This window comes from Ascaphus truei, chromosome 7, assembly GCF_040206685.1.
Source record: "Ascaphus truei isolate aAscTru1 chromosome 7, aAscTru1.hap1, whole genome shotgun sequence".
NCBI classification, from domain to species: Eukaryota; Metazoa; Chordata; class Amphibia; order Anura; family Ascaphidae; genus Ascaphus; species Ascaphus truei.
In genome coordinates this window covers 9,508,134-9,533,605 of record NC_134489.1, presented here as the reverse complement: position 1 = coordinate 9,533,605, position 25,472 = coordinate 9,508,134, and the positions used below count along the sequence as shown (strand labels likewise).

The 25,472-nt window shown below is 51.0% G+C and overlaps 2 protein-coding genes across 12 annotated transcripts in view; both read left to right on the top strand.

Annotated features, from left to right (window-relative positions):
* The first annotated feature begins 1,113 nt into the window (after positions 1-1,113).
* On the top strand, positions 1,114-19,536 carry LOC142498688 (elongation factor 1-gamma-like). 11 transcript variants are annotated; one of them, XR_012802523.1, is made up of 9 exons: positions 1,114-1,242; positions 10,979-11,128; positions 11,360-11,387; positions 15,547-15,689; positions 16,495-16,638; positions 16,829-16,958; positions 17,768-17,841; positions 18,248-18,339; positions 18,769-19,536. XR_012802523.1 is itself a non-coding variant. In XM_075606963.1 (8 exons), the coding sequence occupies exons 2-7, from the start codon at positions 11,045-11,047 to the stop codon at positions 18,298-18,300; spliced, it is 582 nt and encodes a 193-aa protein (XP_075463078.1). In that variant the 5' UTR covers positions 1,114-1,242; positions 10,979-11,044; the 3' UTR covers positions 18,301-18,339; positions 18,769-19,536. The 11 variants fall into 11 exon arrangements, 2 of the variants coding, with proteins under 2 accessions (XP_075463078.1, XP_075463079.1); XR_012802525.1 differs by having other exon boundaries at positions 16,824-16,958; XR_012802524.1 differs by lacking the exon at positions 17,768-17,841 and having other exon boundaries at positions 16,824-16,958.
* Positions 19,537-22,590: 3,054 nt separating this feature from the next.
* The window catches only part of PRX (periaxin), a 50,979-nt gene continuing 48,097 nt past the window's right edge, over positions 22,591-25,472 (top strand). The window contains exon 1 of the mRNA XM_075606960.1: positions 22,591-22,746. Coding sequence (XP_075463075.1) covers positions 22,689-22,746 — 58 coding nt within the window. The 5' untranslated portion in view covers positions 22,591-22,688. The remainder of the gene's footprint in view (positions 22,747-25,472) is intronic.

The window sequence follows — 25,472 nt, the reverse complement described above, 5'->3', positions numbered from 1 at the left end:
TCCTTACAATGCATCTAATCTCAGACGCGCTATTAGAGGGGGTTGGGGATCCTTACAATGCATCTGATCTCAGACGCGGTATTAGAGAGGGTTGGGGATCCTTACAATGTATCTGATCTCAGACACACTATTAGAGAGGGTTGGGGTTCCTTACAATGCATCTTATCTCAGACGCGCTATTAGAGAGGGTTGGGGGTCCTTACAATGCATCTGATCTCAGACGCGCTATTAGAGAGGGTTGGGGATCCTTACAATGCATCTGATCTCAGACGCGGTATTAGAGAGGGTTGGGGTTCCTTACAATGCATCTGATCTCAGACACACTATTAGAGAGGGTTGGGGTTCCTTATAATGCATCTGATCTCAGACGCGCTATTAGAGAGGGTTGGGGTTCTACGCTCACGTATTTCCTATGGTCTCTCTGGCTGAAATACTAGGGAAGCGGGGGTTTCTGAAGCTGAACCATGTCAAATTCTGCTCCTAACCCATGGTTTCTGAGATATATACCTGTAAGCGCCAGTACCACTCCCTCCTGGTATTTAAATATGCAGATGCACCAGCGTTCCAGTATCTCTGAAAGCAGGATGTGTTCCCGAGAGCGGAAATTAATGTGGTTCAGCTGTGGGGGCCCCCAGCTTCCCACCCACGGGGGGAAAAAATAAAAAAAGGGGGGGGAAGGTGAACGCCATCTTTGACATCCTGATTTCTTTATGTTCAATTTCTTCTTTGCAATTTACTTCAATGTATTTACATTTGTACATACATTTATTTGTGTATGTGTATATGTATATATATATATATACACACAAATATATATATATATATATACACACACACTTTCACACATCCAACTTTTTGACTGTTAACCCTTTCACCCCCCTATGTACTCTCACGTTATTTATAATCAGTCTGATGAGGACACAAATGTCTGTGTCTAATTATCACTAAACAATAACTGTGGCAGAAAGTGCAGTTGGCGCGCATGCGCAGAGTAAGCAAGCCGTGTCCTAGACTAGAGCATGACCTTTAGTTTTTGCATTGCGCATGTTTACGAGCTGGGAAGCGTTGGGTGGGCCGTGCGCATGCGCACAAGCCAATGACGCATCGGCATAGCATAGCGCAGGCCATGAATGATGGGAGTTCCAGCCCGGCAGCTGTGCGCACGCGTGGTTAGGGGTCACACTCCGGGGAGCATGGCGCTGCGTGGTCTCTCAGTGAGCCGGGGGTCAGGGGGAAGAAGCGGTAAGCCGGGCTGTTCGTTGAGAGAGCGAAATAAAAAAAATTGTAACACTGTGGGGTGGGAGTGAGGAGGAGGGAAGGGGAGTGAGGAGGAGGGAAGGGGAGTGAGGAGGAGGGAAGGGGAGTGAGGAGGAGGGAAGGGGGGAGCGGAGGAGGGAGGGAAGGGGGGAGCGGAGGAGGGAGGGAAGGGGGGAGCGGAGGGGGGAGCGGAGGGGGGAGCGGAGGAGGGAGGGAAGGGGGGAGCGGAGGAGGGAAGGGGAGTGAGGAGGAGGGAAGGGGAGTGAGGAGGAGGGAAGGGGGGAGCGGAGGAGGGAGGGAAGGGGGGAGCGGAGGAGGGAGGGAAGGGGGGAGCGGAGGGGGGAGCGGAGGGGGGAGCGGAGGAGGGAGGGAAGGGGGGAGCGGAGGAGGGAGGGAAGGGGGGAGCGGAGGAGGGAGGGAAGGGGGGAGCGGAGGAGGGAGGGAAGGGGGGTGCGGAGGAGGGAGGGAAGGGGGGAGCGGAGGAGGGAGGGAAGGGGGGAGCGGAGGAGGGAGGGAAGGGGGGAGCGGAGGAGGGAGGGAAGGGGGGAGCGGAGGAGGGAGGGAAGGGAGGAGGGAGGGAAGGGGGGAGGGAGGGAAGGAGGAGGGGAAGGGGGGAGCGGAGGAGGGAGGGAAGGGGGGAGCGGAGGAGGGAGGGAAGGGGGGAGCGGAGGAGGGAGGGAAGGGGGGAGCGGAGGAGGGAGGGAAGGGGGGAGCGGAGGAGGGAGGGAAGGGGGGAGCGGAGGAGGGAGGGAAGGGGGGAGCGGAGGGGGGAGGGAAGGAGGGGGGGAAGGGGGGAGGGGAGGAGGGAGGGAAGGGGGGAGCGGAGGAGGGAGGGAAGGGGGGAGCGGAGGGGGGAGGGAAGGAGGGGGGGAAGGGGGGAGGGGAGGAGGGAGGGAAGGGGGGAGCGGAGGAGGGAGGGAAGGGAGGAGGGAGGGAAGGAGGAGGGGAAGGAGGAGGGGAAGGGGGGAGCGGAGGAGGGAGGGAAGGGGGGAGCGGAGGAGGGAGGGAAGGGGGGAGCGGAGGAGGGAGGGAAGGGGGGAGCGGAGGAGGGAGGGAAGGGGGGAGCGGAGGAGGGAGGGAAGGGGGGAGCGGAGGAGGGAGGGAAGGGGGGAGCGGAGGAGGGAGGGAAGGGGGGAGCGGAGGAGGGAGGGAAGGGGGGAGCGGAGGGGGGAGGGAAGGAGGGGGGGAAGGGGGGAGGGGAGGAGGGAGGGAAGGGGGGAGCGGAGGAGGGAGGGAAGGGGGGAGCGGAGGAGGGAGGGAAGGAGGGAGGGAAGGAGGGGGGGAGGAGGGGGGGAAGGGGGGAGGAGGGGGGGAAGGGGGGAGGAGGGGGGGAAGGGAGGAGGGGGGGGAGGGGAGGGGGGAGCGGAGGAGGGAGGGGAGGGGGGAGCGGAGGAGGGAGGGGAGGGGGGAGCGGAGGAGGGAGGGGAGGGGGGAGCGGAGGAGGGAGGGGAGGGGGGAGCGGAGGAGGGAGGGGAGGGGGGAGCGGAGGAGGGAGGGGAGGGGGGAGCGGAGGAGGGAGGGAAGGGGGGAGCGGAGGAGGGAAGGGGAGCGGAGGAGGGAAGGGGAGCGGAGGAGGGAAGGAGAGCGAGGGGAGGGGAGCGGGGAAGGGGAGGAGGGGAGGGGAGCGGGGAAGGGGAGCGGGGAAGGGGAGCGGAGGAGGGAAGGGTAGCGGGGGTAGGAGTGAGGAGGAGGGAAGGGGAGCGGGGGGCGGAAGGGGAGCAGGGAAGGGGAGTGAGGAGGAGGGAAGGGGAGTGAGGAGGAGGGAAGGGGAGTGAGGAAGAGGGAAGGGGAGTGAGGAAGAGGGAAGGGGAGTGAGGAGGAGGGAAGGGGTGAGGAGGAGGAGGGAAGGGGAGCGGAGGAGGGAAGGGGAGTGAGGAGGAGGGAAGGGGAGCGGAGGAGGGAAGGGGAGCGGAGGAGGGAAGGGGAGCGGAGGAGGGAAGGGGAGCGGAGGAGGGAAGGGAAGGGGAGCGGAGGAGGGGAGGGAAGGGAAGGGGAGCGAAGGAGGGAAGGGGAGCGAAGGAGGGAAGGGAAGGGGAGCCGGGGTAGGAGGGAAGGGGAGCGGGGGTAGGAGGGAAGGGGAGCGGGGGTAGGAGGGAAGGGGAGCGGGGGTAGGAGGGAAGGGGAGCGGGGGGTGGAAGGGGAGCAGGGATGGGAGTGAGGAGGAGGGAAGGGGAGCGGGGGGTGGAAGGGGAGCGGGGGTGGAAGGGGAGCAGGGATGGGAGTGAGGAGGAGGGAAGGCGAGTGCGGAGGAGGGAAGGGGAGCGGAGGAGGGAAGGGGAGCGGAGGAGGGAAGGGGAGCGGAGGAGGGAAGGGGAGCGGGGGTAGGAGTGAGGAGGAGGGAAGGGGAGCGGGGGGTGGAAGGGGAGCGGGGGGTGGAAGGGGAGCAGGGAAGGCGAGTGAGGAGGAGGGAAGGGGAGTGAGGAGGAGGGGAGTGAGGAGGAGGGGAGTGAGGAGGAGGGAAGGGGAGTGAGGAGGAGGGAAGGGGAGTGAGGAGGAGGGAAGGGGAGTGAGGAGGAGGGAAGGGGAGCGGAGGAGGGAAGGGGAGTGAGGAGGAGGGAAGGGGAGTGAGGAGGAGGGAAGGGGAGTGAGGAGGAGGGAAGGGGAGTGAGGAGGAGGAGGGAAGGGGAGTGAGGAGGAGGGAAGGGGAGCGGAGGAGGGAAGGGGAGCGGAGGAGGGGAGGGAAGGGGAGCGGAGGAGGGGAGGGAAGGGGAGCGGAGGAGGGAAGGGGAGCGGAGGAGGGAAGGGGAGCGGAGGAGGGGAGGGAAGGGGAGCGGAGGAGGGAAGGGGAGCGGGGGAGGGGAGGGAAGGGGAGCGGAGGAGGGGAGGGAAGTGGAGCGGAGGAGGGGAGGGAAGGGGAGCGGAGGAGGGGAGGGAAGGGGAGCGAAGAAGGGAAGGAGAGCGAAGAAGGGAAGGGGAGCCGGGGTAGGAGGGAAGGGGGGCGGGGGGTGGAAGGGGAGCAGGGATGGGAGTGAGGAGGAGGGAAGGCGAGTGAGGAGGAGGGAAGGCGAGTGCGGAGGAGGGAAGGGGAGCGGGGGTAGGAGTGAGGAGGAGGGAAGGGGAGCAGGGAAGGGGGGGAAAGGGAGCAGGGAAGGGGTGGAAAGAGAGCAGGGAAGGGGTGGAAAGGGAGCAGGGAAGGGGAATGAGGAGGAGGGCGTGGGAGTGCGGAGGAGGGAAGGGGAGCGGGGGTGGAAGGGGAGCGGGGGTGGAAGGGGAGCGGGGGTGGAAGGGGAGCGGGGGTGGAAGGGGAGCGGGGGTGGAAGGGGAGCGGGGGTGGGAGGGGAGCGGGGGTGGGAGGGAAGGGGAGCGGGGGTGGGAGGGGAGCGGGGGTGGGAGGGAAGGGGAGCGGGGGTGGGAGGGGAGCGGGGGAGGGAAGGGGAGCGGGGGTGGGAGGGGAGCGGGGGTGGGAGGGAAGGGGAGCGGGGGTGGGAGTGAGGAGGAGGGGAGCGGGGGTGGGAGTGAGGAGGAGGGGAGCGGGGGTGGGAGTGAGGAGGAGGGGAGCGGGGGTGGGAGTGAGGAGGAGGGAAGGGGGGTGGGAGTGAGGAGGAGGGAAGGGGGGTGGGAGTGAGGAGGAGGAGGGAAGGGGAGCGGGTGTGGGAGTGCGGAGGAGGGAAGGGGGTGGGAGTGCAGAGGAGGGAAGGGGGTGGGAGTGCGGAGGAGGGAAGGGGGGTGGGAGTGCGGAGGAGGGAAGGGGGGTGGGAGTGCGGAGGAGGGAAGGGGAGTGCGGAGGAGGGAAGGGGGGTGAGGAGGAGGGAAGGGGAGTGAGGAGGAGGGAAGGGGAGCGGGGGTAGGAGTGAGGAGGAGGGAAGGGGAGCGGATGAGGGAGTGCGGAGGAGGGAAGGGGGGTGGGAGTGCGGAGGAGGGAAGGGGGGTGGGAGTGCGGAGGAGGGAAGGGGGGTGGAAGTGCGGAGGAGGTAAGGGGAGCAGGGGTGGGAGTGAGGAGGAGGGAAGGGGAGCGGGGGTGGGAGTGAGGAGGAGGAGGGAAGGGGAGCGGGTGTGGGAGTGCGGAGGAGGGAAGGGGGGTGGGAGTGCGGAGGAGGGAAGGGGGTGGGAGTGCGGAGGAGGGAAGGGGGGTGAGGAGGAGGGAAGGGGAGTGAGGAGGAGGGAAGGGGCGCGGGGGTAGGAGTGAGGAGGAGGGAAGGGGAGCGGAGGAGGGAAGGGGAGCGGAGGAGGGAAGGGGGTGGGAGTGCGGAGGAGGGAAGGGGGGTGGGAGTGCGGAGGAGGGAAGGGGGGTGGGAGTGCGGAGGAGGGAAGGGGGGTGGGAGTGCGGAGGAGGGAAGGGGAGCGGGGGTGGGAGTGAGGAGGAGGGAAGGGGAGCGGGGGTGGGAGTGAGGAGGAGGAGGGAAGGGGAGCGGGTGTGGGAGTGCGGAGGAGGGAAGGGGGGTGAGGAGGAGGGAAGGGGAGTGAGGAGGAGGGAAGGGGAGTGAGGAGGAGGGAAGGGGAGCGGGGGTAGGAGTGAGGAGGAGGGAAGGGGAGGGAAGGGGGTGGGAGTGCAGAGGAGGGAAGGGGGTGGTAGTGCTTAGGAGGGAAGGGGGGTGGGAGTGCGGAGGAGGGAAGGGGGGTGGGAGTGCGGAGGAGGGAAGGGGGGTGGGAGTGCGGAGGAGGGAAGGGGAGCGGGGGTGGGAGTGAGGAGGAGGGAAGGGGAGCGGGTGTGGGAGTGCGGAGGAGGGAAGGGGGGTGAGGAGGAGGGAAGGGGAGTGAGGAGGAGGGAAGGGGAGTGAGGAGGAGGGAAGGGGAGCGGGGGTAGGAGTGAGGAGGAGGGAAGGGGAGGGAAGGGGGTGGGAGTGCAGAGGAGGGAAGGGGGTGGTAGTGCTTAGGAGGGAAGGGGGGTGGGAGTGAGGAGGAGGGAAGGGGAGCGGGGGTGGGAGGGAGGAGGGAAGGGGAGCGGTGTGGGAGTGGGGAGGAGGGAAGGGGAGTGGGGAGGAGGGAAGGGGTGCGGGAGTGGGGAGGAGGGAAGGGGAGAGGAGGGAAGGGGTGCGGGAGTGGGGAGGAGGGAAGGGGAGTGGGGAGGAGGGAAGGGGAGTGGGGAGGAGGGAAGGGGAGCGGGAGTGGGGAGGAGGGAAGGGGAGTGGGGAGGAGGGAAGGGGAGTGGGGAGGAGGGAAGGGGAGTGGGGAGGAGGGAAGGGGAGTGGGGAGGAGGGAAGGGGAGCGGGGAGGAGGGAAGGGGAGCGAGAGTGGGGAGGAGGGAAAGGGAGCGGGAGTGGGGAGGAGGGAAGGGGAGCAGGGGTGGGAGTGAGGTGGAGGGAAGGGGGGTGGAAGGGGAGTTGGGAGGGAAAGTTGGGAGGGGGAGCTGGGAGGGGGGGGGAGCTGGGAGGGAGGAGGAGCTGGGAGGGGGGAGCTGGGAGGGAGGGAGGAGGAGCTGGGAGCTGGAGGGGATCTGCTGGAAGGGGGAGATGTGAGGGGAGGAGATCTGAGGGGGGGAGCTGTGAGGGGGAGCTGAGGGAGGAGGGGGAGCTGAGGGAGGAGGGGGAGCTGAGGGAGGGTGCGGGGGGAGCTGAGGGAGGGTGCGGGGGGAGCTGAGGGAGGGTGCGGGGGGAGCTGAGGGAGGGTGCGGGGGGAGCTGAGGGAGGGTGCGGGGGGAGCTGAGGGAGGGTGCGGGGGGAGCTGAGGGAGGGAGGGGTGAGCTGAGGGAGGAAGGGAGGGGGGGAGCTGAGGGAGGAAGGGAGGGGGGGGGGAGCTGAGGGAGGGAGGGGGGGGAGCTGAGGGAGGGAGGGGGGGAGCTGAGGGAGGGAGGGGGGGGGAGCTGAGGGAGGGAGGGGGGGGAGCTGAGGGAGGGATGGGGGGGAGCTGAGGGAGGATGGGGGGGAGCTGAGGGAGGGAGGAGGGGGAGCTGAGGGAGGGAGGGGGGGGGAGCTGAGGGAAGGAGGGGGGGAGCTGAGGGGAGGATGGGGGGGGAGCCGAGGGAGGGGGGGGAGGGGGGGAAGGGAGGGAGGGGGGGGGGAAGGGAGGGAGGGGGGGGGAGCTAAGGGAGGGGGGGAGCTGAGGGAGGGGAGGGAGGGAGGGGGGGAGCTGAGGGAGGGAGGGGGGGGGAGCTGAGGGAGGGAGGGGGGGGGGAGCTGAGGGAGGGAGGGGGGGGGGAGCTGAGGGAGGGAGGGGGGGGGGAGCTGAGGGAGGGAGGGGGGGGGGAGCTGAGGGAGGGAGGGAGGGGGGGGGAGCTGAGGGAGGGGGGAGGGAGCTGAGGGAGGGGGGAGCTGAGGGAAGGAGGGGGGGAGCCGAGGGAGGGAGGGGAGAGCCGAGGGAGGGAGGGGGGGAGCCGAGGGAGGGGGGGGAGCTGAGGGAGGGGAGGGGGGGTAGCGAGGGAGGGGGGGGGAGGGAGGGAGGGGGGGGAGCTGGGGGAGGGAGGGAGGGAGGGGGGGGGAGCTGAGGGAGGGGGGGGGGAGCTGAGGGAGGGAGGAGGGGGGGAGCTGAGGGAGGGAGGGGGGGAGCTGAGGGAGGGAGGGGGGGAGCTGAGGGAGGGAGGGGGGAGGGAGGGGGGAGGGAGCTGAGGGAGGGAGGGAGGGGGGGGAGCTGAGGGAGGGGGGGGGGAGCTGAGGGAGGGAGGGGGGGAGCTGAGGGAGGGAGGGGAGCTGAGGGAGGGAGGGGGGGGAGCTGAGGGAGGGAGGGGGGGGGAGCTGAGGGAGGGAGGGAGGGGAGGGGGGAGCTGAGGGAGGGGGGGGAGCTGATGGGGCTAGCTGAGGAATGGGGGGGAGCTGAGGAATGGGGGGGAGCTGAGGGAGGGGGAGGAGCTGAGGGAGGGGGGGAGCGGAGGAAGGGGGGGGAGCGGGGGGGGGAGCGGAGGAAGGGGGGGGAGCGGAGGCAGGGAGCTGGGGGAGGGGGGGAGCGGAGGGAGGGGGAGCTGAGGTAGGGGGAGATGTGAGGGAGGGGGGAGAGCTGAGGGAGGGGTGGGAGTGAGGAGGAGGGAAGGGGAGCGGGGGTGGGTGTGAGGAGGAGGGGAGCGGGGGTGGGAGTGAGGAGGAGGGGAGCGGGTGTGGGAGTGATGATGAGGAGGGAATGTGTGCTGGGGTGGGAGTGATGATGAGGAGGGAATGTGTGCTGGGGTGGGAGTGATGAGGAGGAGGGAATGTGTGCTGGGGTGGGAGTGATGATGATGATGAGGAGGAGGGAATGTGTGCTGGGGTGGGAGTGATGATGATGAGGAGGGAATGTGTGCTGGGGTGGGAGTGATGATGATGATGATGATGAGGAGGAGGGAATGTGTGCTGGGTGGGAGTGATGATGATGAGGGAATGTGTGCTGGGGTGGGAGTGATGATGATGATGATGAGGATGGAATGTGTGCTGGGGTGGGAGTGATGATGAGGAGGGAATGTGTGCTGGGGTGGGAGTGATGATGATGAGGAGGGAATGTGTGCTGGGGTGGGAGTGATGAGGAGGAGGGAATGTGTGCTGGGGTGGGAGTGATGATGATGAGGAGGGAATGTGTGCTGGGGTGGGAGTGATGATGATGAGGGGGGAATGTGTGCTGTCGTGGGAGTGATGATGATGAGGAGGGAATGTGTGCTGGGGTGGGAGTGATGATGATGATGAGGAGGGAATGTGTGCTGGGGTGGGAGTGATGATGATGAGGAGGGAATGTGTGCTGGGGTGGGAGTGATGATGATGAGGAGGGAATGTGTGCTGGGGTGGGAGTGATGATGATGATGATGAGGAGGGAATGTGTGCTGGGGTGGGAGTGATGATGATGAGGAGGGAATGTGTTCTGGGGTGGGAGTGATGATGATGAGGAGGGAATGTGTGCTGGGGTGGGAGTGATGATGATGAGGAGGGAATGTGTGCTGGGGTGGGAGTGATGATGATGAGGAGGGAATGTGTGCTGGGGTGGGAGTGATGATGATGAGGAGGGAATGTGTGCTGGGGTGGGAGTGATGATGAGGAGGGAATGTGTGCTGGTGTTGGAGTGATGATGATGATGATGGTGGAATGTGTGCTGGGGTGGGAGTGATGATGAGGAGGGAGTGTGTTCTGGGGTGGGAGTGATGATGATGAGGAGGGAATGTGTGCTGGGCTGGGAGTGGTGATGATGAGGAGGGAATGTGCTGGGGTGGGAGTGATGATGATGAGGAGGGAATGTGTTCTGGGGTGGGAGTGATGATGATGAGGAGGGAATGTGTGCTGGGGTGGGAGTGGTGATGATGAGGAGGGAATGTGTGCTGGGGTGGGAGTGATGATGATGAGGATGGAATGTGTGCTGGGGTGGGAGTGATGATGAGGAGGGAGTGTGTTCTGGGGTGGGAGTGATGATGATGAGGAGGGAATGTGTGCTGGGGTGGGAGTGGTGATGATGAGGAGGGAATGTGTGCTGGGGTGGGAGTGATGATGATGAGGATGGAATGTGTTCTGGGGTGGGAGTGATGATGATGAGGAGGGAATGTGTGCTGGGGTGGGAGTGATGATGAGGAGGAGGGAATGTGTGCTGGGGTGGGAGTGATGATGAGGAGGAGGGAATGTGTGCTGGGGTGGGAGTGATGATGAGGAGGGAGTGTGTGCTGGGGTGGGAGTGATGATGATGAGGAGGGAATGTGTGCTGGGGTGGGAGTGATGATGATGATGAGGAGGGAATGTGTGCTAGGGTGGGAGTGATGATGAGGAGGAGGGAATGTGTGCTGGGGTGGGAGTGATGATGAGGAGGGAGTGTGTTCTGGGGTGGGAGTGATGATGATGAGGAGGGAATGTGTGCTGGGGTGGGAGTGATGATGATGAGGAGGGAATGTGCTGGGGTGGGAGTGATGATGATGATGAGGAGGGGATGTGTGCTGGGGTGGGAGTTAGGAGGAGGGGATGTGTGCTGGGGTGGGAGTGATGATGATGAGGAGGAGAAGGAGGGAATGTGTGCTGGGGTGGGAGTGAGGAGGAGGGGATGTGTGCTGGGGTGGGAGTTAGGAGGAGGGGATGTGTGCTGGGGTGGGAGTGATGATGATGAGGAGAAAGAGGGAATGTATGCTGGGGTGGGAGTGAGGAGGAGGGGATGTGTGCTGGGGTGGGAGTGAGGAGGAGGGGATGTGTGCTGGGGTGGGAGTTAGGAGGAGGGGATGTGTGCTGGGGTGGGAGTGAGGAGGAGGGGATGTGTGCTGGGGTGGGAGTTAGGAGGAGGGGATGTGTGCTGGGGTGGGAGTGAGGAGGAGGGGATGTGTGCTGGGGTGGGAGTGAGGAGGAGGGGATGTGTGCTGGGGTGGGAGTGAGGAGGAGGGGATGTGTGCTGGGGTGGGAGTGAGGAGGAGGGGATGTGTGCTGGGGTGGGAGTGAGGAGGAGGGGATGTTGGTTGAGGCTGAGTATGTGTAGTGGTGGGCAGGAGTGCTGTGAGGCCCAGTTGGAAGGAGCTTTCAGAGATGGAGGGGTTGTATATATGGGATTAGGTAGGAATATCCTGTGTTTCTGTTGGAGGGTTTGAAGGATTTGGTTTGAAGCGTGTTGCTGAGTGAGTTTATATCTGGATTGGTGTCTGTGGGGCCTTTTCAGATGCTACATTTCTGGGGCTGTTTGGGTTTTTACAATGTGTTTTCGGTGGGGTGCTTGGGTGGTTTGCTTTAAGTTGAGGTGACTGAGGGCTGTTTTATATCTTGGTAGGCTGTCGTTTAGTTTGAGGTATAACTAAGGGTTTGTGTTAGGTTAGATTTATATTTGGAGTGGATCTATATATTTCTCAGTAGTTTACACATGCTCGTTGTTGTATATAAACCACAACAATGTGTATGTACTGTTTAGTAATGTTTGTTCTTTTTCACAGACCTTTTATTTGTGTGCCAACTATTGGGCAGTCTACCCTGTCCTAATCACAGCAAAATACAGCGGGATGGACCTAACGGAGAGGCCCAGCGGGACTCCAGGCACTGAATCAAATACTGATAGTGTTAAAAGGCTACTTTCAATGAGGAAGGTGTGTGATCTTACCCAGTCATTATTAGCAACAATAATAACACACACCCAATGACCGCCCCCCCATGACAAGCTTGGCTGACCATGAAAGGCGGGGTCCTGATTCTTTCAGTGGGCTCCCTCCCCGGGGGCCTGTACAGGCGACTTCCCCTAGCTCGACATCTCTGCAGGGGCCTGGGTCAGAGTTTGTCTTGCGTCCTAGGAAATATATATCAATATTTTATCTCCACAGCAAACAATCACTCCCACAAGTAGATATGGTAAGTCTAAAAAAAACCGGGATATTTATTGCTTATAATCCTAAAACGTAATAATTTCTAGAATATCTAAAGAGGTCGCACTGCTTCATATTTAAAAAAAAAAAGTGTGTGTGTGAGCCGTCATTTGATGCCTTGTTGCCATGGCGACGTGTCTAAGAAGCCGCCTGAGCCAATTTCATTTAAGTGCCTTCGGGAAGCGAGCGGGGCCTCTGTAAACCCTGCGCCCCCCCCCCCCCCCCGCAAACAATCTTGCCGACCCCCAGTTTGCACACCGCTGGTATGACCTCCACCAGGGGTGGCCAATTTCAGTCCTCAAGGGCCACGAACAGGTCAGGTTTTCAGGATATCTCTGCTTCAGCACAGACCTGTCCTGAAGCAGGGATATCCTGAAAACCTGACCTGTTGGTGGCCCTTGAGGACTGAAAATCCCCACTCCAGACCTACACCTTCTCCCTCCTTGTTTTTTTAAAATTATATACTACATTTGTATAATAAGATCCGGCGCCTTACAAGTCCATGTATATGTCTCTTTAAAGTCCAAATGGAGGAAGTGTCCAAAGAACTCTTCTAGTCCTGGGCTTCCAAATGATTTGATGATTCCACGGCAGTGCTTCCCGTGGTATGTGCATCAAACACAAGAAAAAAATCAGTGTGACACTGCTGACAAACAACAAATGATGACATACAAAACATAAGACTAACACCACATACAAGACATACACACCAAGCGAGAACAATGACAACAGATGATAGCAAGGCTGAATATATAAAAAGGCTAATTTAATACAACATAAAAAACAATACAAATTGCTATAATAAGGATGACAGTGATGCAGCTGGTCCGGTGGGTGAAAAGCAGAATCCTACTCACAAGATGGTGGGAGTAAACAGGCACAGTGTACCGACTGCAGAGAGGTATCGGCTAGTCCTCCGGTAACACTGGGGTGTCCGGAGATGCGCTCCTATGCTATCCCGCGCTCCTGGGACGGATGCTCCGACACTGGGGGCGGACCTCGAGGAGAAGAGCCTCTTCCTGAATTTGCTCAAATGGTTTGGCGTTTGCTGTTGGGCAGATTCTGCCACATTCTCCGGACCCCCCAGTGTTACCCGAGGACTGGCCGTTACCTCGCTGCAGTCGGTACACTGTGCCTGTTTACTCCCACCATCTTGTGAGTAGGATTCTGCTTTTCACCCACCGGACCAGCTGCATCACTGTCACCCTTATTATAGCCATTTGTATTGTTTTTTATGTTGTATTAAATTAGCCTTTTTATATATTCAGCCTTGCTATCATCTGTTGTCATTGTTCTCGCTTGGTGTGTATGTCTTGTATGTGGTGTTAGTCTTATGTTTTGTATGTCATCATTTGTTGTTTGTCAGCAGTGTCGCACTATGATTTTTTTCTTGTGTTTGATGCACATACCACGGGACACACGGCCGTGGAATCATCAAATCATTTGGAAGCCCAGGACTAGAAGAGTTCTTTGGACACTTCCTCCATTTGGACTTTAAAGAGAAATATACATGGACTTGTAAGGCGCCGGATGTTATTGTTTATTTGTATTGTCATCTGATCTTGTTAGATTTGTGCCAGGCAGCCTAGCCTTTATAAAGTTATTCTAGTGTTCCTAATTAGGTCACATAACTTAGCAATTAGTTTAACATTAGCGCTTTTCCACACCACCCCCTTTTTTTCACATTTGTATAATAGCTTCTCAATATCAAACAGAGCACAAGATGGCAGTGGTTAGCTATGTTTGTATCACTAATTGGCAATACATGTAGCAGTAACCCAGCAGGTTGTTGGTGCTAGAGAATAACACTTTGTGTTGAGCAGTTTGTAAATGACCATGCTGCAGACGCAGAGCACTAACTGCTCGCTGTATCTCGTGTTTGAAACCCTGCATGCATCATTCTCCCTGGTTGCTCTCCTCCACAGTTACGATGTGTATGTTTCTAACAGAGTGTGATCCCTTTCATTTTATTTATTCAGCGCACATTTGAACCAGGGAGCTGCCAGGATTTTACCACCTGATCCTCCATGTTCAGTAGACAGACTAGTGAATTCCCAACTCCGATATAAGTGCCGCCAGCCAAGCAGTGATGGGCCTCTGTCATTTGCAACGTTCCCCTTTATGCGCATAGGCATCATGTTGCGGTGGCTATTTTTATCTCCTGAAGATGCCAGAAAAGCAGAGGTCCATATCTTCTGTACTCTTGAGCTCCTAGTATTAACTGCATGTTATGTGATCTTGGTTATCATATTTTCCTCTGCTCAAGTATATACACGCACAATATACCACTTCCTGGGCTTCCCCATTACTTTCCAAAAATGTTTCTTATTGAATCTTTAAGCATTGCAACTAAAGCTACAATATCTACACATTGATGTTCTGCTGCGCTCCTCAGAATTGCATATATATTGCTTCCTTGAAGTGCTCTATGGTTTATGGATTTACTCGGTTTAATTAATGCGTTGCTGAGGCTCATTTTGAAACCTCAAGACTGCTGGCACTGTAGGAAATTATGCCAACTCTTGTTCTAACTGGCTCAGCAAATCACCACCAGCTAGCTTCTGCCCACTCAAGCATTTGTAACAAACCTACCTCCTTGAAAAAGCCTACACAGAATTCCTAGCCAGGCTGCCCTGAATGCCACTCTGTGCTCTGCAACATCTGACATTTTTCTGTTTGTTCCAAGGCTAAAATAACTTGACTACTTTTATTATATTCTTTTCTTCTTGCAAAGGTTTTTTTCCCTCTTCATTTAAAGATGCCGTTTCGGGCAGCTGTCCAAAGGCAAACATGGAATAATGTAACGATTTTTCTTAGACTAATGCTAAAATGAAAGGTTTAACTTCTATTGTTTGTATATTAAATCATATTTTTGGTTCCTGGTAGCCTTGGAATGGGGGGGGGGAGGGAGTTTGTCAAAGTGTCTTCAGTACCCTTAGCCCACCCTGTCCTTATGCGAGTTCATAAATGTAAGGGCCGGGGGAGAGGTGGGATTTGCCTGTTCAAACTCTTGTCAAACACTTTCAGACAAGGGAGCAGCCATCAGAAATCAAACCCTTTCCAATTCTCTGCTCATCAGGTCTACGGGCCAGCATGAGAAAACTAAATAAATAAGAATTAGGTGATGAATTATGGTAACAAAAAAGGCACGTCACCCAAAGTTAAAGATGTCGCTGCCATTAATACATTTTTGTCTTAGGAGGAACTGCCCCTCGAAATGAACAGGGATAAAAACTATTGTGTGTGTGTGTATGTGGTGGTTTTTTCTTCTCTTCCCCTTCGTGAAGCCTCTGGGATTGTCTGACTCCTGCGTGCTGCTTCAGTGGGCGGTCTTCTGTATTTTGAGGAAGTCCTGTGATTAGGATGTCCTGTGTTTAGCAGATGGAGCCTATTAATTAATTGTACCTAGCTACTCCCTGACTGACCTCCTCCTCCCAGGGAAGTGCAGCAGACAATGCTCCGTACCTGAAAAGTCTAAATATAGCCATTAAAACATGTTTAATCATTTTTTGTTATGTAAACAAGGGATAAAGGGCTTTTTAAAGCATCACTTTCAGGATGGAGTAGACCTCAGGGTATGTAATGCTTTATATATGTATGTTTATGTAACTCTGGTTGTAGATAATTTAGTCCTTCATGGTGTTAGGGTCCTTCTGCCATCGCTAGTCTATAAAGGCTAGTTCAAAGCAGCATTGTGATAATTAGGCTACATGTAAGCTCTGCATATATTTGCTGACAGTACTACATAAAAGTCAGGCTGCATTATTAAACTTCAACTGATGGAACAAGCATATTAAACAGACCTGAGTACCTGGAACTCATTGCTGGCACCTGACGGACAGAAGGTTTTTATAAGCAACAATGTCCTTTTGGATATTATTTTCTTAGGTGTCGGTCAAATTGCCTTGTTCTCTTACATGAGGTTTGCATTAATTCTTCTAGAGTAGCCCACTCCCGTCTGAAGCTTCACCCTATACATGTCTGTGCTGTTATGGAAGTAGAAGCCATATGGGGAAGTAGTGAATCTCAAGGGTACTTCAGTCTATGATTTATTCCAGTGCCATTAGACATTGAAAGTCCAACATGACTGTCCTGGCATGTCACATGGGCTTAATATTCTTGGCATGATCTCCTCCTTTCTGTAGTTGGTTCAAGTGACCTGCAAGGCTCTTCTTTAAAGGACCGTTCCCTCGCCCAGCAGTGGATGCGCTTTACTGAGAATGAAATCGTGCCGCTTCTCTGTGCGTGGGTATATGCCACCATGGGAATGCTTCCACACAGTAAACAGGTATTTGTTAAAGTAGTTGCAGATTTAAAGTTTTGGATATCAAATTAATGATTGGCATCTTTTAATAATTCCACTTAAGCATGTAATGCAACTACTGAAATGTAAATGATCGATCTGAGTAAGAAAGTTCTTCAGTCTGAGAAGTTATATGCTTGTGGTAAAGAATACTCCAGCATGGGCCACACTTTATTTATTTTTAATCTTTCCTTTGGTCCCTCTTGCATGTACCGTTTGCATCATAATTACCATCTTGTGAGAGCAGCCACTTGCAAGGAGGTGACGAGGGTGCATACATTAAACCGTGTCTTCTCTTCGCTACCCAGTGAGCACATACTGGGACTGGCTTGAGTAAGATCACTACACGTGCTGCATGTTGCTTATGGGGATCATGATAGAGGTGTGTGTGTGTGTATATGTATATGTATATGTGTGTGTGTGTGTGTGTGTGTGTGTGTGTGTGTGTATATGTGTGTGTGTGTGTGTACACTAGCTAAATGTCCAGTTTTTAATTTTTTTTAATTTCTTTATTTGTATCCTCCCCTCCCCATATATTTTTAGGAAACATAAATGGCAATATAAAACATCCACGTCTTCACATGGCTAATAACCTATTTGCTGAAAGTGCTTTCATAAGTCACAATAGATTAAGTATAAACCCACTAAATGGCAATGTTTAATGTTGTTCCCTCTTTGCTTTGGGATAGTAGTTGCTGATTCGAGCCTGGTACACCTTTTCCAAATTTGTATTCTTGGGCTTTTTAGAAAAAAATGTTTTTATATATAAACATGTGGTGACTCATTTCAGGATACAGAGAGAGCGAAGGATGAATGTAAGGAAGTCTTCTCTCTCCTCAGCACTCGCCTGCGTACCTGCACATTCTTAGTGGGAGAGAGGCTGTCCCTTGCTGATATAATCACAGCATGTGCTCTTTTGTGGCCTTACATTCTGGTAATGCTGATTCTTGGTCCACATGCCCCTTAAATTCATGTTGTGAAGGAGCCTGCAGTGTATTACTTTGCATTGCCTGTTAGGCCATTCTGGCAGCAATGTGTTAATACAATCTGCGCCAGAGGAACCAGCCACACAAGTAGTTCAGTCATTTTCATTGTTTCATTTTTTATTTTATTTTTTAGTACAGGTTTTCCAGCCCTCCTTCCATGAACCATATAGCAATGTCAACCGCTGGTTTGGCACACGTGTTCATTTACCAGAGTTTGTGGCAGTACTCGGGGACATCACGCTATGTAAAGAGGCTCGTCAGTTTAAAGGTACACTGAACTTTTAAATTGATTAATTTAACACTGCATTCACCTTCCTTATTGGTTAAACTTGTGCTATTCAATACAAAATCACAGGCGTTTGATTTCAACCTATAGCAAACGTGCTTGCGTTTTTTTGTTTTTGTTAACCCTATTTCCATTTACCTGTGTGCACTTATGGTTTTGCATAAATATTTGCAGTATACAATTAAAGGCTCCACATAAAAACAAGATATTCATTCTTTAGGTACTCTGAGTTAAAGGCTCATTGATTATTATTGATTACAATAATTTTTTTTAGGAACTAGTTATTAGAAAATGAAACCACTGCTAGTTTCATTGCTGCAGGCGACTCGCTGAAAGTACTGTAAATGACATTTAGGAGATGAAGGTGTTACTTGGCATCTGTTAGCATTGCAACTTTTAGCAAACCTATGGAATACTTTCAGTTTCTTGCAGTGTTTAATGCTGCTTGGTTTTAATATATGCACATATGCAAATTAGTATAGACTTCAGATTGAGCATAATTATGAATAACACTTGTCGGGTGCTAAACTTTGGGTAGCATGGGAGACAGACCAGACCACAATATTATATTATCTTCCCTATTGGCACAAGCTTAAAGCTGCAGTTCAAGCAATATTCTGCATGTGTGTTTTTTTATTTTTATTTTTATTTTAATAAATCAGTTCTGTAGTAAGAAAAAATACTTTTAGCATTTTCTGTTTTAAAAAAACAACAACTTTGAAAGACCAATTTTCTTGTATTCTGTTTTAACAAGCATGTTTGTTACTATAGCAACCATTTACATTCCCCAGATCTAAAGATGTCGCCAAACTTTGCCGATCCATAGACGGAGAACGAATTGACCGGCAGCTATGCAGTTCTTTAGGTAAGTAGAGATTGCCCACATGAAACTATTGAAGTAAAAAAAAAACGGGAGCTTGAACTGCAGCTTTAAACTGTAATCTTAAAGGCCATGTTATGAAGTAGTGCTTTTATGCCAGTTGGTTTGTGGGTTTCTGCACCCCTACAGTAGTAGAACACCAGTAAACCATTGCTCTCTAAATTGCTGCACTGAAGTTTTTGAAGTGCTGTCTAATAGGTTAATTGAGGTCTATCCCATGTCTGTTTACCAAACATACTGGCAATAAGAGGCTCGGAAATGCACATGCTTACTGGCTAGTTCTTTAGTTATAGGAATGCAGCTAATAGTTCCAAGGCTGCATGGCCCCTACAGAACAGGGGAAGGTTAAAACATAACTGAACCTGCTTTGTGAATTCTTTTTATTTTTTAGAGGGATGTCCTATGAACATAACTTTCCCAATGGAGAAAAATACAGAAGTGTGATGTTTCAGCAGAAAATCCCGTTGCTAGTCTACCAGTCAGGTAACATGTTCTGCTCACCCCCAGTCTGCTGGGGTCAGGCTTCTCATATCTATTTATAGTTGGCATAAAACATACTACTTTAGAAACACACTTCCATGTAGTCTACTTAATTTTATTATAACTTTTTGGGCAGGTTATCACTGCTTTAATCTCAGAGCTAACATTTCACACATTTTGTTTCTTCACTAGAAGACCACTTTCTTATTGTCTGATTTTGCTGCGTTTAAAGTGTTATTATAATTCTCTGTACTGGCTCTATATAAAGACATACAATACTAAAGCTACAGTAAACCAATAATTGACACTGGTTTGTGTGCACATGGTGTATCAGACTGATGGCTCACTATCTTATGAATTCTTTCATTACTTGGCTTAGTTGCTGGGGTCATTGTGCAAAGGTGTCTTGATGATGGACTTTTTTTTTTCTAGCTGTGGAAAGCGTGGATAAAACTATCCTCAGAGGTCATGGAAATACTCTGCAAATAGGGGGGAAGAACTGATCTGGTGTTTTGGTTTTAAGAAGGTGCTTCAGGCTTCTTATATTATTATACACGTTTATTCAAAGACACAGTACCATGAGTTTGTAAATGTTGTATCAGGGTCGGATTGAGTGATGCGCTGAAGCTTGAAGACTTTCACAATATTGGACTCCAAGCAAGTTTGACCAAACCTTCCCTTCATAAGCTACCAAGTACGGCATCACCAGCTTTTTATTAACAAGCTATGGTGGATGTCTGACTATGCCAAGGTTTCTTTTATTAGGACACATTATCATTCTGGCTATAAGCTTCTGTTACTCCTGCATGATGTCTGATTCTCTTCAACAGGCAGTCATTTCATTTCTGATGTCAATCACTGTTTGAATAATTCTTTCAATCAGTGTAATTGTCCTGGAGCACCTCTTAAATTTAAATAAGCTGTATCCTGAAGCATTTATATGGCACTGTCTCAGTGGCTGACAACTCTAAAAATGTAACATGGATTTATCCACTAAATAAGACTTGAATATCCACTTGGTTGCTATCTCCATTAAGTTTGGATACCTCTGGCCTGTTGAGGTCATGCAGTTTACATTTTCTTTCAGCTTTTGTACTATTTTCATACAATGTATAATCTCTACCTCTGTTGTTCATTGACAAGGAAATTGTGCAATAAATATATATTTAAGAATGTGCAATAAAAACAAACTTGGCATAACATGTTAAATGGTGTTACTTCAGCAAAATGACTGTCTTGTAAATGGTGAGGAAACTGTGCCCAGAAAATCTACTAATGCTATTAAAATAAGAATTGAGTGTGAATATTTCCATGTAGAAATACATATGGACAAATATACCACAGTAACCAGTACTGTATCATTATTAAACAGTGGGGTTTTTCAGATAACACTTGATGTGATTGGCTGTCTTCCGCCCCCTCACACAAACGCTGTGCTGCTGAGGGGCCAGCAATGCATTGTCATTAAACTTTTTGTCAAGGGACCTAACAATATAAACTGTTGGAAAGCAAATGTAGGCCAATTCTTCCCCTTTGAAGAATAAAGACTCCTTGATATGTTGGCAACTGCAGAAGTGAGGGCTGAATTCTTCATGTAACAAACTCAAATGTAAAATAAATCACGTCGGTCATTGTTCTAGCTGCTTTTCAGATTTGTTTTGCTAAATAAGTTCATTGTTGACTGACCAAGGCTGATTTGGGAATGCAGCTATTTTAGGATCCGCCAAAGAATAAACACTTGTCTATTTTTTTTTTTTTTTAACCATGTCCCATTTTATTTTGAGTTATTGTTATTATTATTTTTTAAAGCACATTCCAATATGTAGAATAGGAAAGGTGGGTGTTCTATTTAGTGTAGGTGATTCTTTCTTATTAGACCATAGAAATGTAAGAAGTGAAACATTTTCTTCCATCAACCACTAGTTGTGGGAGGGTGCAACCATTCACAAAGCAGATTGCAGCACACACTTGCCCCATTGGTAATTTAGAAAGCTTTACTTATTGGCCAGTTTTATAAATGTTATCTACCAGAAAAAAGGTTTCTCAAACATTTGGGAGCAACCTGGATTGCCCTAGAAGTGGGAGAAACTGTGTAAAGACGGGGGAGGGGTCTATGTATCAAGTGTTGTGTGCTGACACGTGTCTATTTTTTTGATCTGTGCGAGATGCCGTGTATTTCTATTGTTGTATACTTTAGTGCTAGTAGTTTTTTGTTAAAGCGCAGAGTACTTGCAGCGCCTTTTTAAGGTGACAGATAAAACCAATGAAGAAAACTGTGGACGACCATAATGCAAGACACACGATTCATAATGCGTAGACCTGTGCAATTGTAACAACTCTGGCTTGCTCCATAAATCCCACATCTTGTCGTAGACCCAAAAATGGAGCAACGAAGATTGCTATGTAGGCACTACCTGGCGAAGGTATTTTCAGCGTGATTTCCGTTAAAATACTTTGAGCTTATGTTTGTCTTTTGATATATACTCTGGTTTTTGTGAAGTTTCACATTGAGAGCTAACGTTTAGTGGGTAATTCAATAAGCTCTGATCATGGTAAAAACTCCTGTTCAGGTTGATGGGCGATTTCCATTTCATAGCGTATTGAATTATATTAGTGTCTATAGTCCAACAACGTGCTCAAGTTATGTCCTTTTGGGAAGGATGCCTGTATAGACTCGTGTACGATAAAATCAAATGTTTAAGAGGACGTTTAGGCTAAGTCCCGCTACCGCTGAGCGGGCGGTGCTTGCGGCGGGGAATTACATATATAGATATATGTAAGTGCCCGCTCACGCGGTGTGCGTGGCACTCGTGCACGCGATTGGCGCTTAGGCAAACAAAAAATCTACTTGTGCGCTCAACTACCTGCAATGCCCCCCCCCCCCCACGCGCGAGTACAAGCAGGACACCCGGCGCTCATGCTTGGAGCGCTCTCGAAGCATGAGCGCGCTCAGCGCCAGCGGGGACTTAGCTTAGGCAGGTAGATAGCCAGTGAATGGCCCATCGCTATCCTGAAGGCACCCACCACAAGTGTCTTGCAATAGATTGTACCAAGATGAGCATGGGAACTTAACCTCTGTAGCCTATTTCATAGGGCAAGCACCTTAACCAGAAGGTGATCCTCCGAATGCTCTAGCAGGGCTTTTTAAGCAGAAATGTAATCTATTGTTCTATGGTTTTGTAGCGCAAATATTTCTTTAAATGGGACCAAGGAGATTTCCCCATTTCCTCCCACAATCGGGCATTGTCATTACTGTTTTGTAAATCCCTTGGTTGACAGAGGGACAAAGTAATGCATTGCAGGTTCTTTTGGGTGCACAATGGTACTTCAAGCAATGACAGCATCATAATATTGTAGGGACGGACTCTTTAAACGTTTAGTTGCATCCTTATGTGCTGCACAGTACACACAAACTGGTTGTGGACTGAATTGGGTAATAGTATTGTTATTCTTTGGATAGTGGAATCCGTTTGTTTACCCTTACAATGGAATGGAGACCGTAACAAACTGTACGTACCTATATTTAATTGCATAAAGTGTCTTATGATTGGTAGAAAAACATCAATGTACATATGCTGGGTAGCCAGAAAGTGATGATAAAAGCAAAACTACAAGCTGCAGATCTGACAATAGAAATACTGAATGATCACACACCACACACACCACACACACCTCCCTCACTGTCTGGGTAACATTGTTGTTCATTTGCTTATATAGGGTGTACACACTATAAAGGAGGCACGGACATGATGGCAGTAAATACACGGTGCCTTTAGTGTGGACACCTTGTGTATATGTTAACTCGCACCCATATTTTTTATATATAAAAAATATGCACGTAAATAAAACAAATTGCATCACAGAACAGTTCTATCATGCTAGTTACGTCTGTGACTTTTTTCGTGTCTAAAGCCCGTGCACAAAGACACATACGTATTATTTTGTTGGTCCAAAAAAGGATGTATTCACTTTTATAAACGTTAGGGTGTTAATGCTACCTCAGAGTGACCTGCCATGTAATTCTCTCCCCTATTTGTCAACTGACTTGCTCTAGACAAACAAGCGCTGCAGTTTTTGCACAGATGCATGTCCCTTCTCGCTGTCCCAAAAGCTTTAAACAAGGGATTTTGGTTTGCCTTGTTAAACCCAACCGCGCTGGACAATGGTGGATGTTTGCGAGCAGCTTTTCTGAAATGCTGACACAGCCTATGTACTAATCTGCAGGGGTTATAACGCATTCTCTCTATATGCCCGGGCTTACGTTCTCCCGGAGACTGAGACTGCTGGGCATGCAGTGGGATATTCAGGAATTGGGAGACGCTCCGATTTAAAAAAAATAATAAAATCTTAAAATGTGCGATTGTTTTAATCAGATATTTGGAGTTACTTGGTCTCCTGCATCCACCTATGGTAAGTCTCCTTAAAAATAAACAGGTTTTTTTATGTGTTGTATTGTGATGAACACATGAAATGCAATTGGCCTCAGTGAAACATAGTGTGACAAGAAATATCACAGATTTTCAATGGGATTGAGTGCTAATATGTGCACCCTATATTGTGTGTCAGAACAATCTCATGGGAGTGTTTTTTTTTTTTTGATTAAGAGAAGTGATTACGCCAGCAACAAATGAAAGTGTTCTTTACAGTGCAGAATATAGCATTTACTTTGCATTTCCTGTATGTGCCATGAGTCTCCATTCAGGGAAAGGTAGTCTGAAAAAGGTAAGGTATACAGGGGTATGCTGAATAGGTTAAAAAATAGGCAGATCATTGATAATGCAATCTGTGATTGGTCAGGATTTAGTGTAGGATGTGTATTTATCCAGTAAGACATCTGATTGCCATATACTGAGGTCAGGAATATTTTTTTGTTTCCATTACAAAACATCGTTTGTGAAATGTTGCATTGTAGTTTCCTGTTTCCCTTCCTCTGGATCAGCATACATATAGAATGTGGATAAATCTCAGCAATTTAGAATTCAATAGACATGTTTCTTGATAACTCAAGAGTATGGTAATATTGGCATATTATATTCTGATAAATTACTCTTTATCATGCAAGCACTGGCTAAATAAGTATATAGTTTAAAGATACCATTCATTCCTCCGTTAGAAATAAAGGCAGATTTGCATAATAGCGCCATGGAAATGCCAAACTGGAAAATAGCACTGACTGCTTCGGTGTGAGGGGTATGATTTAATTACTAAATATTAGTATAATAATTGCAATCTGTGATGCCGTTTAGAAAAAAGATTATCTGTGAGAGGTGTTCATAGTGCTTTATATATTCTTTGGAGAATTGAAGCTTGCAAAACATTTTCATCTTTTGAGAAGTACTGTAGCTTGTGATACCTACTGTACAGTATCTATTCCACATTACAGAAATACTTTCTCACTTCTCCATTAAGTTTACTTCTAACTATAAGCATCACTGCTATTTGCAGGCCAACCTCTGTAAACTAGTCATTTGTATGCATTCGCACTGCACAGTGCATATGATTGCCTGGCTGCGTCAGCCTTCTTGTTTTCTCTGTGGGCGTTCAAGTTATGTAGGAATATTTCATTGTCCCTCTGTGTTTACATGTCGGCTTGAGAGAAGTCCAGCTTCTGCAAAGTGCTGGTGAATACTACAGCTAGTGAACAAACATTTGTTTCCAAGTAATGTTCCGATGAGGATGTGGAAAGATTGTTAAAGCATCTGTGCATGCTGCTTGTGACTGGATGAATCACGGTGCCTCGGATGTGGCACCATACACTCCGCTTCAGAATAGTTTGGTTTAACGCGCTCTACCCATTTTTGCTCACAATTATGTTGAAAGGGATCAAGTGGTTTAGGAAGCTCCCTGCAAAAAGTGTTAGATAGCGAGGTTTACGTCACCTTGAACTGTTTTTTTGACACCCAGAAGGAAAGAATTACACAGTGATACAGGGGGCTGTGTGTCCACACACTGTTACTTTGATGCACTTGTACCATTTTCTGCTCCAACCTGAGTCATATGTCAGACACTTGTTCACATTTTTTTACATCTGCCACAGATTGTTAAACAAGTTTGTCACCTTAGATTAGAACCTGCACATTTTAGACACAGAAAGGGGAGAGGTAAAGTGACTTTCAGAGGTGAACAATCTGATATATATCACTCTTATCTGAGTGTCGGGTAATTCCTCCCCAAATCTTCCTATGGACTGCATTGTGTTTAAGACATTTTGTTGAGGAAGAGCGGTTTAAAAAAAAAAGTACATTTCACAGCTAAATGTCAGGGAGCCTTCCTTTTAAATATTTAGAGTTGACCAGTATGCATTTAAAATGTTTAGCAGGGCAATAGCATGGGTTAAACAAACGGCAGGTTTTGTTTTGTAGAAGGAAAGGGTGGGATACCTCAAATGGAAGAAGTCAGGCTTAAAAAATGTGACCTTCATACCTCTGTCCATTCCTAGTCCTAGAATTCTGGAGGCCGTTTTCTGTCACCAGATTGAAATAAAGGCAGGAAGTTTAACTCACTGAAAGAAACATTATGTAGGACATGGCGTCATTAAAACATATGATGTCTCACTTAAAGATGCAGCTCATGCTGTTGGGAAGGGTGGAGCAGATGTGAACATCTCATCTGAAGAATGGCCTCGCTTCTTTATTGGACAATACTAAGACTGTTTGGTTTTTTTATAACACAAAATCTTGTTTTTTGGATGGCTACCAGGGATTGCACCTTTCACCAGGTCCCTGATCATCAAGAACCTTACTGTACCCACTTGGCCAATGCTTTTGCACCGCTGTCTCTAATAGCCTGCAGCTGCCAGCAATCTTTAGTTCCTAAACTCGGCTCGGCAATAATGTCCCTGATGTAGTCACATAGATCATTTTACAGCAGAGGCGTAAACACACACAGATGCCAGCAGTGGTAATGTGAAGCGTGTCAATAACAGTGAATGCACTTTCTGGGTAGATCTGCATAGGGACACATGTAAGCATGATACACATGTCAAGTCTCACTCATTTGTAGTGAGTGCCAATTATTGAAAGTCAATGTCACTCATTCTTAATGAGTCTTTCCTTCTGGGAGACACTCATTTTCAGCATTTGCGGTGTCATAGACCAGGGGGGGGCGTGAGATTCTCTGCCAGGGGCGCAAGGTTT